This window comes from Dinoponera quadriceps, unplaced genomic scaffold (assembly GCF_001313825.1).
Source record: "Dinoponera quadriceps isolate SergipeBrazil2010 unplaced genomic scaffold, ASM131382v1 scaffold5021, whole genome shotgun sequence".
In the NCBI taxonomy this organism is placed as follows: domain Eukaryota; kingdom Metazoa; phylum Arthropoda; class Insecta; order Hymenoptera; family Formicidae; genus Dinoponera; species Dinoponera quadriceps.
The window spans coordinates 936251-950094 of record NW_014560366.1 but is presented as its reverse complement, the minus strand read 5'-3'; the positions used below and the strand labels follow the sequence as shown (position 1 = coordinate 950094).

Here is a 13844-nt window from a genome sequence, read left to right as displayed (position 1 = left end):
GTCTTGACGTAACACGCAACTTTCAATTAGCGACTCTTATCTTCGTTGAACATTTTTTTCTCTCTCTCTCTTTCTCTCTCTTACTTTTTTGCCTTAAAGTTCGAGTCGTTTGATCTTTATATATCGCGGAAGGTTGCGGGCGAATGCGCCCTAAGTGCACCGGGTGGATTCTCGCGAGCGCGCGTGCTCCACGACGGGCAGACGTCGTCGTCGGCAGCGCAGGATTTTTGCGTAGTCTGCATTTCTGCTTCACCGACCGCAAGCGTAACCTTATGCAATAATGGGAAAGGCTTTGGAGTCGGCCAGACCACGGTTCTCATGAATATATGGATAGATGTTCTCGCTCAAGGTGTTTATCAAGCCGTTTTCTAGTTACGCCTTTTCCACTCCCGCGGCACCCTCGCGTCCTTCGAACACAAACGTAATTTGCACCCCGAGAGCATCGGCCGCGGGAAATGAAAGAGATGATTTTTAGCTCTCTCATCCTCCTCTCTCCCCCTCTTCCTCTCTCTTGGCTGCACGCCTAATTGACTAAAAATTGATACCAGACCTAATAAAATTTAATTTATTATCTTATATGACAAAATATTCACGCATATATATCTTCTTTTCTCTTTTTTCTTTTTTGTACACTAATGTCTTCAATTGGTATAATATAATATTATAATATTATTGTGTTATTGTTGAATTAAACGTAGAGGGCTCGCCTTATAATATCAGCGCTGCCAACCAATCACTTAAGTCATACAGTTACTTCTATATATATTTTTGTCGTTTCTCTTAACAAAACTGCTCCGAAAGCACACTATTATATCTCACTCATGCCCTCGATCTTTTCTTATCATGAACTTTCAAACTATACTATAAAAACAACTCGCTATATGTTAAGTTATCGAAAGATAAACTTGGGAAGGTAAGAGTAAGAGTTAACTTTGTCTTAGAATAGCCTTAGTTACCTTCAGAATTTGAAAAGTTGTAATTTTTGGTCACTACTTTGATATCTGAAAAGTCACTTTTGGCATTTTTTTCTACCAAGAAGTTATTTCACTTTTTTTTTGTTCCTGTAACTGGATGGCAGTGCTGAGATGTCAATAAACTATCTTTTTCTCTCTCGTTGTCTCTAGACGGTCTCGCGATTTTAATGCTTGGCTGGTATAGCGTACGAATATGTTTACACTTCTGTCTCTCTCCTCTCCTCTATCCATCTTTCTCGCGTGTTCGTCGGAGCCTGCGTTCTCATGCATTTTCATATCCGCCCGCGTTCGACTCGCTTTTTTTCTGATTTTCTCACTCGATAACTTTACTATGCGCACATATTACGCAAGAAAAATATACGAATTTGGCGATCTCGCGGCAAATTCTACGTGTATCTGCTGGCCCATGAAAAAATGCGATTTTTTGCGCGTACTTTAACAGCCGAATCATGCGCACCGATCATTCTTAGAAACGCGATAAAGCCCGGGCTTAATTATCAGAAATAGAAACGGGCAAAACTCGCGATTGGAAAAGAGCGTCGGGCAGCGGCGGTAAAAAAAAGAAGACATTGCGTAAGTTACGGAGGCTTACAAATGAGATCATAAGTAGGCTCACTTGAGGAGATTGTACTGTGGATATAAAATGTTTTATTGAGCCGCTAAAGAAACGGTTGAATAAGAGACCGACACCCGACTCTCTCTTTCGTTCGCATTTTATTTTTGTTTATCAAACTGAAATGTGGGGAGGCACGCGTAGCGCTTCGTACACGCGCTACACAGCTTACATCGGATCTCACGACGCTCGATCGCCGCGATCGAAACACTCCGAGTCTCACAATCGCCGTAAAAACGTGGCGCTGTTATTAATAAATTACGATAGTCTGGGAAAGAGGCGGCTAATTCCTAATTAACGATACACGAGCGCGACGGCGGACGTGCGAAGTGGACTGCGATTTTAATAATTAACTGCCGGGAAATGAAGATTACCACGTATCGCGGCCGCTCGATTATCACGCGCGTTTTGCCCGGGGCAGCTCAAAGAGTCTCGCGTTAGGCAAAAGTTTAACTCGAGTAAACGGATTCATAATGAGCCCGATCCCCGTCGAATGAGGGAATTTCGCGGTGGATCCGCGAACGTTAAATAAGCGACGCGGCCGTGCGTTAGCCGATAGAGCAAATACTCTCCGCTACATCGAAAGTTTTCGGTACGATACGCGGAATGCGCATATTTATCTAGCACGCGAGTCGCTTCATTTGGCCTGTAATTATACGTCCGACGCTTTCGGCGACATCGTTTCAGCGGCCGAGAGTACCGTAATTGCGTATTCATCTCTCCCCCCTCGTGTAGCAATCATTTTTGAGCGTTACCGCATGTCGTGTAAGTGGGACCTTTGCAAAGACGTCATCGGCGTTTACCTGGAATGGTGTTACCATTGGTTCACCTAGTTGTCAATAAAATACCGCGCTGGCAAAGCTATAAGTAAAAGTCACGTTTAATGCCAAAGCGCGCATTGGATTGATTATGAAAGCGGCTCCAATAAAAAGTTGCTACGTGGAATATGACTCGAGCAGCAGCCGGGCTGATCTGAGATCCGGATAATAAGGGTATATGCATGGGAGATCGGAGCACACAGCGACGAGAAAACGGAAAGAACGTCGCTGCTGTTTCAAAAACGGGATCGGGCCGTATTATGAACGCTCAGCCAGATTCGTGCGCGTTTCTCTTACCAGCTTTCTTCCTCTCTTTCTCTTTGCGTATCGATTGATTATTGAGGCTGAGGCAATATTTTTTCGCAACATACCAAATGGAATGAAAAATTGCTTTCTAAGAAATTTAGCAATCGGGTGAAAGGGGTTTTCAGGAGGACGAATTTTAATAACATCGCCGGGACTCAAGGATCGGTGTGAACATGGAAGGTAGATTCATTGTATACGATTGGCTGAAAAACATTCGGCATTGTGCGTTACACACTGAACAATTTTATCTTCCCAGAGATAATATTAATACTGACAATATTAACATTTTAATGGCACGCAAAACAAAATTCGTCTTAAATTAAGAATAGATATTATTATATATAAGCAAGAATATTATAATCTTCTTAGGACATTTTTAGTTCGAAGCAATTTTTGATTCTACTTATTATGTTGCGAAAAATACTGCTTCAGCCAATAATCGATCGATACGCAGAGTAAAAAAGAGAGGAAGAAAGTTGGAGAAAGAAACGCGAACGCACGCTTGAATCTGGCTGAGCGCGGTCGTTTGGTTAGACCAAGGTGGAGCTTGCCTTTCTTAATATTTCGACTGATTACATCGTGCGTATTTGAGTGAAGCTCAGCGCAGCCCGTTAATTACTTTGTAGGAGTTATTATCATGTGTCGAAACATAAATTTTCACGTCGTCTCTTACACGACCGTTAACGTGATCGCGCCGTCGACCGCATTATCGCCGGGCGTTGCGATACCTTAACAACTTCCTTCGCGCGTATTGCGAATTTTATTTTTTAATTAACCGAGTATCGAGCGTGATGCCGCTTGCGCGCGTGTCCGTGACACGCGGAGAAAGTTTAATCGTCTCGCCGTCGCGTTTCACGCACGCATCGTTTCGCGCAATGAATTTTGTCACTTAATTGGATTTACGGCAATCGCGGTGCCGCGCACGGCCGGCTCGTGAAGTTTACCGCGGATTAATTACGGAAGATTCCGATACGTCTGCACGCGAGAGCGCGTGCAAGTGCCGTTCCCGCGAGTGCCATAACGCGCCGCGCGATTTTCGCGCGAGTTATGCGAGATGACCACGAGTCTCTTCCGACTCGTAGCGGCTAATTGCCCGCTGAATCGAGTGTATCGATACGAATTACGCGAATCCCGCGGTACTCGAGTATGCAGGCGTTCCGTCGAACGCTGCTAAAATGTATTCTTTAAAGGAAGTACGCGCGAAGAATCTCGCCGAGATTCTGGAATTGAAATTTAAGACCCTCGTCACGGGCGGCCGCGCGGCACATTAATTCGTCCGTCATATTACCGTCCACTTATGTCCCCGGCGAAAGCATTATTACGAGGCAAGTTACCTAAGGACAAGTCATCATTATTATTATTATCACTTCTTCTTTTTCTTATTCGAGTTTCTCGGGAACTTTCGTGAGGACTGTAATATCGCGGGAAACATAAATTTTAAGTATTCCTCAGGATTATATATATCTTCGCGTGTGAGTCTTGTACGACCCATCGACAGACTAATGCCCGTTCCTACCGATGAAACTCTTAACCCGAGATGAAGTCTTTGTCTGAGGAGAGTTTAAACCCGAGTTACGGGCGCAAGAAGTAGCATTCGCCTTATTACGTGTGCGAAACCTATGTATTTTCGAATTTCTCGATTGTCTCTGCTTACGAGCGACGGCGTTGCGTAACGCGTCGAGAGAGCCGGCGTCCGGTAAAAATTTACGGGGCCCAGGCAAAAGGAGGAACGCACGGTGTTCCGGTACGCCCGCGCGACGTTTCCGACACCGGGGTGAAAGAGAGAAAGAAAGCGAGAAAGAGCAGGAAAGCTAGGAAGGATCCGGCGCGAAAGCTACCGCTCAAGAACCCGGATCAATCGCGGGGCTCTAAATCGCCGGATTCTTCCCCGGTGTGCACGAGGATAGCGATTGGTTGAGCCGGTTGGAACGGACGACGACGTTACGCGCGCGTCCCCCTCCGTATCCGGGCATCCGGCAGTAATCACAGCCTTACGGCCGGTAGCCCCCGTGGGAAAACGGCTTAACGCCGTGCGGTTTTGCGCGGGATAGCGGCACAATCGGTCCACCTTAAAGCCCGTCGTTCCGCGGACGAGTGCGATTTTCCGGGGAGTGGGCCAGCGAGCACGGGCGAAAGTGTCGGTATATATGCCGCTGATTGGTACGATGCAACTTCAGTGTGCACTCCCGAAGGCTACCATGAGCACTTCGCAGGTGAGCTCGGCCGCTCAGGCACAGCGGCATATACACGTATTGCACGTATATACACGTTTCTAAGAGGGCTCCTGTAAGGTTCCTCCTCGATCCGTAGGGCCTCGCGTGTGCGAGGGACTCATGACCGCGGGAAGGGCGCGACGTTACGTTCGCGGCATTCGCGAGAATCGAGTGTTGCGTATCGCGCGCAACGTTTCGTGCACAGTGCTTCTTTTGTAGAATCGTGGAGACCGCCGGAACGGTTTTGCCTTTGTCTCGCCGTGCGAGTGAGAGTTTAGCGAGCGCTAAACACGAACTCCGTAGATACGTAATTAGAACACCTCGCGCTAATTACACTTTCGCAAGTACGCCCAAGTGCAACGTCGCTCTCATAACTGGAGACTATCGCCCGGCCACCTCGTTGTTGTCGTCGTACATCGCGTCCCCTCCAAATTATCGCTCCGAGATTCGATCGAGTCCTTTTTCATAGCTCCCCTCGTCTCTGCCGACGAAGTCGCTTGAGTTTAACGGCCAGACGCACCTTGGCCGTGAAGGGTCGCGATTTAAAACACGTTTGTTCCGACAGATCTTCGTGCTCCTCGCCCTCGTGGCGACGGTGGCACTCGCCACCGACAAGAAGTCCGACGGCAAAGCGGCGGTCGATTCTAAGGACGCCAAGAGCAAGCGCGGCCTGGAACTGAGTCTCGGCCATGGTGATTTCGGCGGCGGCGGCGGAGGATTCGGCGGCGGACACGATTTCGGTGGCGGCGGCGGTGGATTTGGACACGGCGGCGGCTTCGGCGGAGGATTTGGCGGCGGCGGTGGTGGTGGTGGTGGTGGCGGCGGCGGCGGCGGCGGCGATGGACGAATCTCCGGCATCACGATCCACAGGGAGGTCTCCGTGCCGGTCCCGGTGCCTTACACCGTCGAGAGAAATGTACCGGTAGCAGTACCAGTCGCCGTGAAGGTTCCGGTGGACCACCCGGTACCGTATCATGTACCAAAGCCTTACCCCGTCCCGGTGGAGAAGACCATACATGTCCCTGTGGAGAAACCGGTCCCGGTGCCCGTCAAGGTGCCCGTGAAGGTGCCTGTGAAGGTGCCCGTACCTTATAGCGTACCTGTTAAAATACCATACACCGTGACCAAGGAAGTCCCCTACCCAGTCAAGGTCCCAGTGGTCGTTAAAGAGTCATACCCTGTCGTGGTGCACGAGCACGGCGGTTTCGGCGGCGGCGGCGGCGGCGGCGGCGGTGGCTTCGGACACGGCGGTGGCTTCGGACACGGTGGCGGCTTCGGCGGCGGCGGTCACGAGATCAGCTTCGACCTGCATCACTGACGAGAGCCGACTGCCCAATGTCCATTGACATATATTAACGATATTCTTGTATATAATGATTACGTTTCTCTTTTTTTTACCCGTGCTGTCTTAGCAAAATAAATATTAAATTATTAACACGGCGNTTATTAACCCGGCGTTCTCGTAGCCCGTACCAAGCCCCCCCCCCCCCCCTCGCCCCTCTTTCCCTTTTCTCCTCGCGCCGCCTCGACACCTTCCTTTTGCGAAAATGTCAATCCGTTTTCAAGGATTGCGGTCTTGCCTCATCGGCGAAATAAGAATCACTAAACGCGTCCCGTTCACTCCCGAAAGTTAGCGTGCGATCGTTTTCAACTGGTCTCAACCGTGCGCCTTGCAGTTAGAGCGTATGACGGGGGGAATCGTAAATCCAGACATCCGTGAAACTGGAACCCGTTTGGCTTTCTTACGTAACGTCCAATCCGCGAAGGTATCGAGAGTTATCATAACCACCGGCGGTAGAACGGGATCTCAACTACTTCCTGTGAAACTAGGCGGAACGCATTACAATGTAGTTACCAGACGACATGTGAAAGTGTCTGAACCAGTCATCACGGCTGATACAATTCCGAGGTAGACGTACCGGGAAACTTATCATTCAGTCGCGATTCGATCGCACCGGAGTATATCGGAGGCACGCTCGCTCGCGTGTCTGAAAGCGACGCTTATTATTTATCATACGGCCGTTCGAACGCGCAGAAGCTCGTATCCGCACGCAAAATCGCCGATCGATTTATAAAAGGGGGAGAAAAAGAAAGAGACGAGAAGAGAGAGAGAGAGAGAGAGAGAGAGAGACTCGTGATTTTCAATCTCGTTACTTTCCCCTCCACAGATCGCCTCTATCGCGGTTGTCTAATCGATCGACGTCGCGCACGTGGTGAGCGCGAATCACGTGCGGGCATTATAATCTGAGGTGAAGTCAGGTGTACGTCTCGCATACCGGTCAGGTTTCCTTACCCGACACACAAGGTAGATCATTCCACAGTCAAGGTTGTTGGAAGAAATAATATCGAGTATTCGCCTCGGGCGATTCGCAACCGGGTGTACGGAGAGCTGTGTACGCGGAGAGATTGCACGGTTTCTCTCGCGGGAGGGAAGAGAGGGAACGAGCCGAGGGCGAACGGAACGAGATCGCGATTTCCGTAATCTTACTTCCTAGATGGTAACATTTCTCAACGGTCACCGCGGTGACCATCGGCGTTACGTAAACAGATCGACCGTTCGATCAACCTTACGTAACGTATTATGAAAAGAAAGCAAGCAAGCACCTCTCGCATTAGCGATAATGACGATATTGAATTCCGTATCAGGCAATTTGTGGCGTTTCACCCGGTAAGCGTTCGAATATCGCTTTCATTTACAATCTGCGCCGTCGCCGATACGCGCGTTACGCGATATTATATACACCGATCGCTTTTTCTCCCAGCTGCAATGATCATCTCGTAATCCACGTTACACCCACGCCGTTTACGAGATTCTGTGCTCCGATTATTTTTTAGTACGTCGCGCGAACGAGCTGCCGCCGCAGTTGCGAGATCTTATTAAAGATTTGCATATCGGCGAGCTGCGACCGATAAATAACACGCCCCGACCCCGGGCAATCGTTATTCCGGTGCATGAAGATGAATCGATGCCGTAATTTGTCCTTGTTAGGAGCTCCCGTTCTTGAACCGGCTCCTTTTATGCGTAATTATTATTGCATGCCGTCGTTAACGAAGGAGGGAGCAGATTCCGTACTGTAAACTCTACGATAAGCAACGCACTATGAAATACTCATCGCGGAATGCGTTATAAATTTAATTTATGAATCTTATCTCCTCCCTCTCGTGCCTTTTCATTCAAATATCATAGACTCGTAATGAGGAACGTCTGGAATTTCTCTCCGGTGTGTGTAACAAGTTCTTGAGAGATCCGAGAGTGTTGCGTGTAATAAGCTTAGCGCGGCTGGTTGAATTAATTTTATTGAATCCTTGCAACAAAGAGTGAGAGAGAAGGACGGGATATCACAAACGAAATTGCGAAGTATCATACTACCATTCCGATATCTTTAAAATCAGTTTACAGGCGGAAACAAACGTAACGGAAAACGGGGAAATTAAGTATTTCAGATATTAATCTACCACATTGTTGCCTAGGACGAATTTAATGAATAGCGGCGTTCAAATGGTAACATTTGATGTTGTTTTAGATAAATGTTTACGGATATGAAAGCGGACGTGCTGTATATAGTTTACTATAATAATATCCACACAAACTAGGTGCATTAAATGTAAGTAGGTTAAGCCAGCACGAAACAGATTAAGTGCGCAATAAATGCAAACCGCGTAATTCCGGCAACATTCCCGTGCCTGTGATCGTGTCTTATCTTCGTAAAATTAGTCGAATAAGAAACAAATGGTTGAGAACCTCAGGTATGCCGAACGCACATTCCGATAATTACGTAAATATTTTTGACGCCTCTCGGGAACACCAGTTTAATTGCAAATAGTGCGATGTGCCACATAAACCATCCCACCGCCACAATGCGAATCTGAAAGTAGTTAAATTTTCGTCACTGATTAAGCATAATGCGCTTTATATATGATAGGAGTAATTTACATTTCGCCGTCATAACGTATAACAATCAACAACCGCACGTTTATTATTAGTAATATGTGTATATGACACATCCATTATGAATTAATTACACGATGACGCATAATGGCGCATCAAAAATTAAAAACAACGTAACGCGTGAAATCTCTTCTTGCAGCAATCGTTCTATCGAAACGAGGCGTATGCACCGCGATACACCGATGAATATTATTCCGGCAGAGGTGCTCGTAATTAAATGTTCGTAAGTACTCCGTTGCTTTCTCTTTTCCTCACGACTGTCGTCATGTTAAAGTCTCGTTGTCTCTGTTACGTTCGTCCCTCTGCAATTCACATCACATCGCAGATTTGTCATTTAATCGAATCAGCGAGACGGGTATCGTGGTAAGTTTAGGAGGGGAAGAAACGTTTAGAGTTCATCGAAGGAAAAGACGGAAGAATGTCTTTTCAGCGCGAGAAGAGCGCCAGTGTGCCGGGAGGCGTCGCGACGTCTCGTCAGTCTAGCGACGCCGTTGCCGCCACGAACATCCGGCGCTTAAACATCGCCATTTACTCTCACGGTTCGTTAGCCATGTGTCCCCGTGTCGCTACGGAGTCGTCCGTGGAGGACCGACCTTTCCCCTCGATACTTTGGTGTAAAGCATCGTGATCGAGTTAAGAGAAAGAGGGAGAGCGAGATAAAGAGAATGAGAGAGAGAGAGAGAGAGAAACTTTAATTCTGTCGTGCTTGCGAAACGAACTGGCAAAATCCATACATGGACGAGCCGAGGCGAGAGGCAAGTTCGTTCCCGAGATTCGCGAGCACGCACGCGCATTAGCGTAATCTAATGGTATTACGCATAACAGAAATATACGAAGATCGTGTTGTTATACACTTCCCATTCGCTGTATTTCCTTATACCGCCGGGAGAAATATTATTGTTACATTTCCTGCTCGCTGCGAGCACTACCCACAAATGGAGTTGATTTTATGGTAATGTAAAATACATTAAGGTAGCCGCTGGATCTGACTTAAACAATCTTTATGATTTTTACATCGGTACTGGTATTAGTAATTTTTACTAATTAGGAAATGTTCGCGTCGGAGAGTGAATTAAACGATGAATGTAGGTAAATGTAATCCGAGCGACGACGAATGAATTTTATTATGATACGATTTTAACGACAGGTATGTTTTCTCTTCTCTTCCCTCCCCTTCTCTCTTCCTCCTTCTCTATTTCTCTCTCTCATTCTCTTTGTAGAATATCTATCTCGAATTTCATTACATTAGAATGTTAGGTAATTAGTTAGCAGTTTTCCGCTTTGCAAAGGTAGAACTTGTGCGGTGCCGTGTATGCCGCAATCTCGCTACGGTGAAACCGCGTAAGGAACCAGCGATCGTTAATGTACATTTTGTTAGACATGCGTCGAAGTAAGAGTGAGCTCTGAGTGGAGTCTAACGGAGATCGCGGATAATAACACGCGGTGAAACGATAAATTACGTAAGAGGGACGAAGACATCGTTGTGTCCCGGTAGATTCGATGATAAAATGCCTGAAAAAAAAAGAGAGATGGTGTAATAAGCGGGTTAAAACCGCTAATTTCAGGGGGAGGGTTCCTTGGAATCAGAAAACGGATAGCGGATGCAATTTTCACCCTGAAGGTATAACCAAATTACAACGTTCTACGAAGACATATTAAGGTCATCGTGTAGAACGTTACATAGTTAACTGCGCGGCAAAGCACTTTCCTCGTGCCGTCACGTTGACAAATGCTCGCAGCATTTCCTTCGGTTCCAGCGTTACGTTTATTTTGACGACGCAGTCTTACAGCAATGTCTACGTTTTATTTCCAGCTTGTACTCATGCAGAAATCGTCGTCGTAAATCAGGGTACACAATCCTAAAGACTTTCTTGTCCAGTCTCGCGTCTTACCTTCATTTTTCACGGTATACCGCGTTTCGGAGAGCAGACGCTCCATTATTCTCGAAAATGTCCATTGCCTTCCGTTTTCCCGCTGAAGAATACGATTACACTGCGGAGTAACGTGATGTAATTAGATCCCCTTTTAATGGCTTAAACAAGAGACCAGTTTATTCATATTTATTTTCTTATTAGTTACCGCGAGAAATCGCAAGAATTTATCACTTATGCCGTTATTTCAACACTATATTATAAACTCGATACAGCACACTTTAAACTCTGATATTTTAAACTTGATTTCTCTCCCTATGTTGAAAAGCGCGACAATTTATTATACCGTTGACGACCCTTTAGATCATATTTATGCAAACTGAAATGAGGTCTCTCGACAAAGAGGCAGCGGTAAATATTCTTCGCGCGTATAATGAATGCACAGTTAATTAATTAACTGGAACCAAACGATTCTGTGACGAAATCTTTCTCTCGAGCAGCGCGCCTCGATCTTTCGCCTTACGGGTGTTTTCAATTAGCAATTAATTAATTACCAACCTACCATTAATGCGACTCGGTTTATTCACAATTGTTTTGAGGCGAACTAATATCAATAATTATTATTACTGCCGAATTGGTCGCCCCGTAACATAATACCAAAATAGTCGGTCGCTATTTTCTAAATTGCATATATGCTATTTTTTAAATAGCATACATGCTTCAGACCGGGGTCTGAATTTTATTCGCAGAGCGTCGCGTGTGTACAGCGCCGCGGAAAGTATCACGACATCTTGACGGATTCCCAAATTAGCAAAGTTCCTTCTAATCTCGTCCGTACGTAGCTCGTACAGCTACAGCGTCGACCTATGCGACGCGAAGTCGCTTTCTTTTTTCCCTCTTCCCGCTTCTCGCGGTAGCCATTTATCGTCGACTTAAATTTCAAGGCGGAAAGCGCTCCCGCGTCTTAAACGGCTTCGCCCGTAGTTGTTGCCGTAGGTAGCGGAGAGAAAGGCGGGAGAGGAGATATAGAATGGTAAAACGAGTGTTAAAGCCCGATCGATTCGAAATCATTGGGGTCGCACTCCATCTCCTTTCTATCCTCTTCCTCTTTCCCAGTCGCGACTAATGAGACGCCAAGTGGAAGCCTGGCGCGCTTTAAGGCCGTTTCGCCGTGCCATAAACGAGCCTGTTTACATAACTATAATAGTGCAATTATTACGAGTCCGTGCCTATCTCTCTGAACTCTTGCCCGCGCTGTCTTTTCTCCCGTCCGCGTCCTCCTTTCTTCCCTTTCTGTGTCTCGCGTCCTCTCCACTCTCCCGTCATCTCATTTGTATGCGCTGTCAAGGATCCCGTCCGCAGGTAGGCTCTGTCTATAATCTGTTCGCCGTACGTGCGATTTAAATGGACAAACAGAGAACACGATCGTGCATATTCTTCTCATACGCTCGATCCCGTTGTCCCGACGTCCTCTCTTCCGTATTCGATTTGATACGAGGTCGACCCTCGCGTCATATGTTATCAACCCTCGGCGAAACGCGATAAAAGCCTGTTCCACGCAACGGAAGCGAGGTAGTTTCTCCGGAAGTGATTTTCATGGGCTTGTCAGGTAACGGCCGTTATTGGCGTCTACGTGCGAGCCGCTCGCGACACAACGGCTCGTGTCCTCGTATCTACGATCTGCGGCTTCCAGGCTTTACAGAGACATAAATCATACATTAAGCTTGGTTCATACCGACCAGCTTCGTGTTAATGGACGCGTAATGTGCGATCGCTCGATTTCACGGGGCCCGCCACAGCTGCTGCAGTAACGGCCGATATCTCGAGACAATGTTCCGAGCGAATCGATAGTCGGGAGGGAATTCGGAGCAACTGTAGTTTGATTCGAGAACACGGGCAATCCGTCGATTTACCCCGCATTGTAAATATGTACGGTCTATGCGCGACTACCGCGTATCGCGGTAATAACGCTTGTGCGGAGCGTCCTCGGATTCCCCTCTCTCTGCTCCAGCGATAAATTTAAATCGAAGATCGATATTTTCTTAATTCGGCAGCCGGTGCTTACCGTGCCCTCGAGATTCGCCGCCTTCCGAGAGAACTGTTGTTACAACGTCGGGGCATGATGTTGGCACAACATACTCGGAGAGAGGCCGCTCTTCCTTCCTTCCTTCCTCCCTTAAAATAAGAAAAGCTGTGTTTCATGGAACAACAGTCGCGTGTTGCTCCTTTGCAAATGAACTTTCATAAACACAAGCGGTGTATCAGACAATATCCGAATTCCGCGCGCTCATAAAGGCACTCCGGGCTGTGTAACGCGCCGGTGGAAAGAAGGAGGAAGTTCCGAGTAGTTGTACACGGCGCTGCAACATGCCGAAATCAGCGTTAACGTTATCGCTCTTTTAAGGGGCTAAATGGATTTCCGCACAAGAGGCCCCCTTGCAAATTGTTCTTGCATACACTATTTGCCGCGGCGGCGCGGTGCGTGGCCCGCGCGATAATGTCTACAAATGAAATTAACGTTGCCCGGCGTGTTAATAATGCTCATACTTCGCGTACGGTAATTAAAAGATTTACTGGATAATGCAGACAACGCGGCCGTTAAGAGCCGGCGGCCTGGCAGATAGTTTGCCAAATGTAATTCACGTATTATGCGCAGTTAATGCGTATCGAGTGTGTGCGCATCGCGAGCGCGTAAGAGGCGCGGAATGAAAATCGATCACGCACGACATAACAACAGAGCCGGTGGTGTGTGCTCCGCCTATTTAAACAGATGTTTCAATAATTGCGTGTCGATAATAAAGCCTATTAATAGGAGAGCGAGTCGGAGGGGGCATCGGTAGTGTAGTAATCTCTCATTACCGGTTACCACCGATTAATTATCTGTTGTAACGCGCTTCTATTTCGACTTTTTTCCGGCAACGAATGTGCACTCATGTGCGCGCGCATGCGCGCTGAGGGGGCTTACATTTCCGGGCGCGCGATCGATAATTAATTATTTTCTATTCGAACGTTCTACGGGACGAGTGATCACAGAAATGTGCTGCCCGTGCGTTTTCGGATAGTTCTGAAGCGAATCGCGCTGACTGAAGGTAGACTTCCG

The 13844-nt window shown here is 47.3% G+C and overlaps 1 protein-coding gene across 1 annotated transcript; it reads left to right on the top strand.

Annotated features, from left to right (window-relative positions):
* The first annotated feature begins 4858 nt into the window (after positions 1-4858).
* On the top strand, positions 4859-6242 carry LOC106750737 (glycine-rich cell wall structural protein-like). The gene is made up of 2 exons (XM_014631266.1): positions 4859-4924; positions 5490-6242. Exons 1-2 carry the CDS (start codon positions 4859-4861, stop codon positions 6240-6242), a joined length of 819 nt encoding a protein of 272 aa, XP_014486752.1.
* Positions 6243-13844: the final 7602 nt, after the last annotated feature.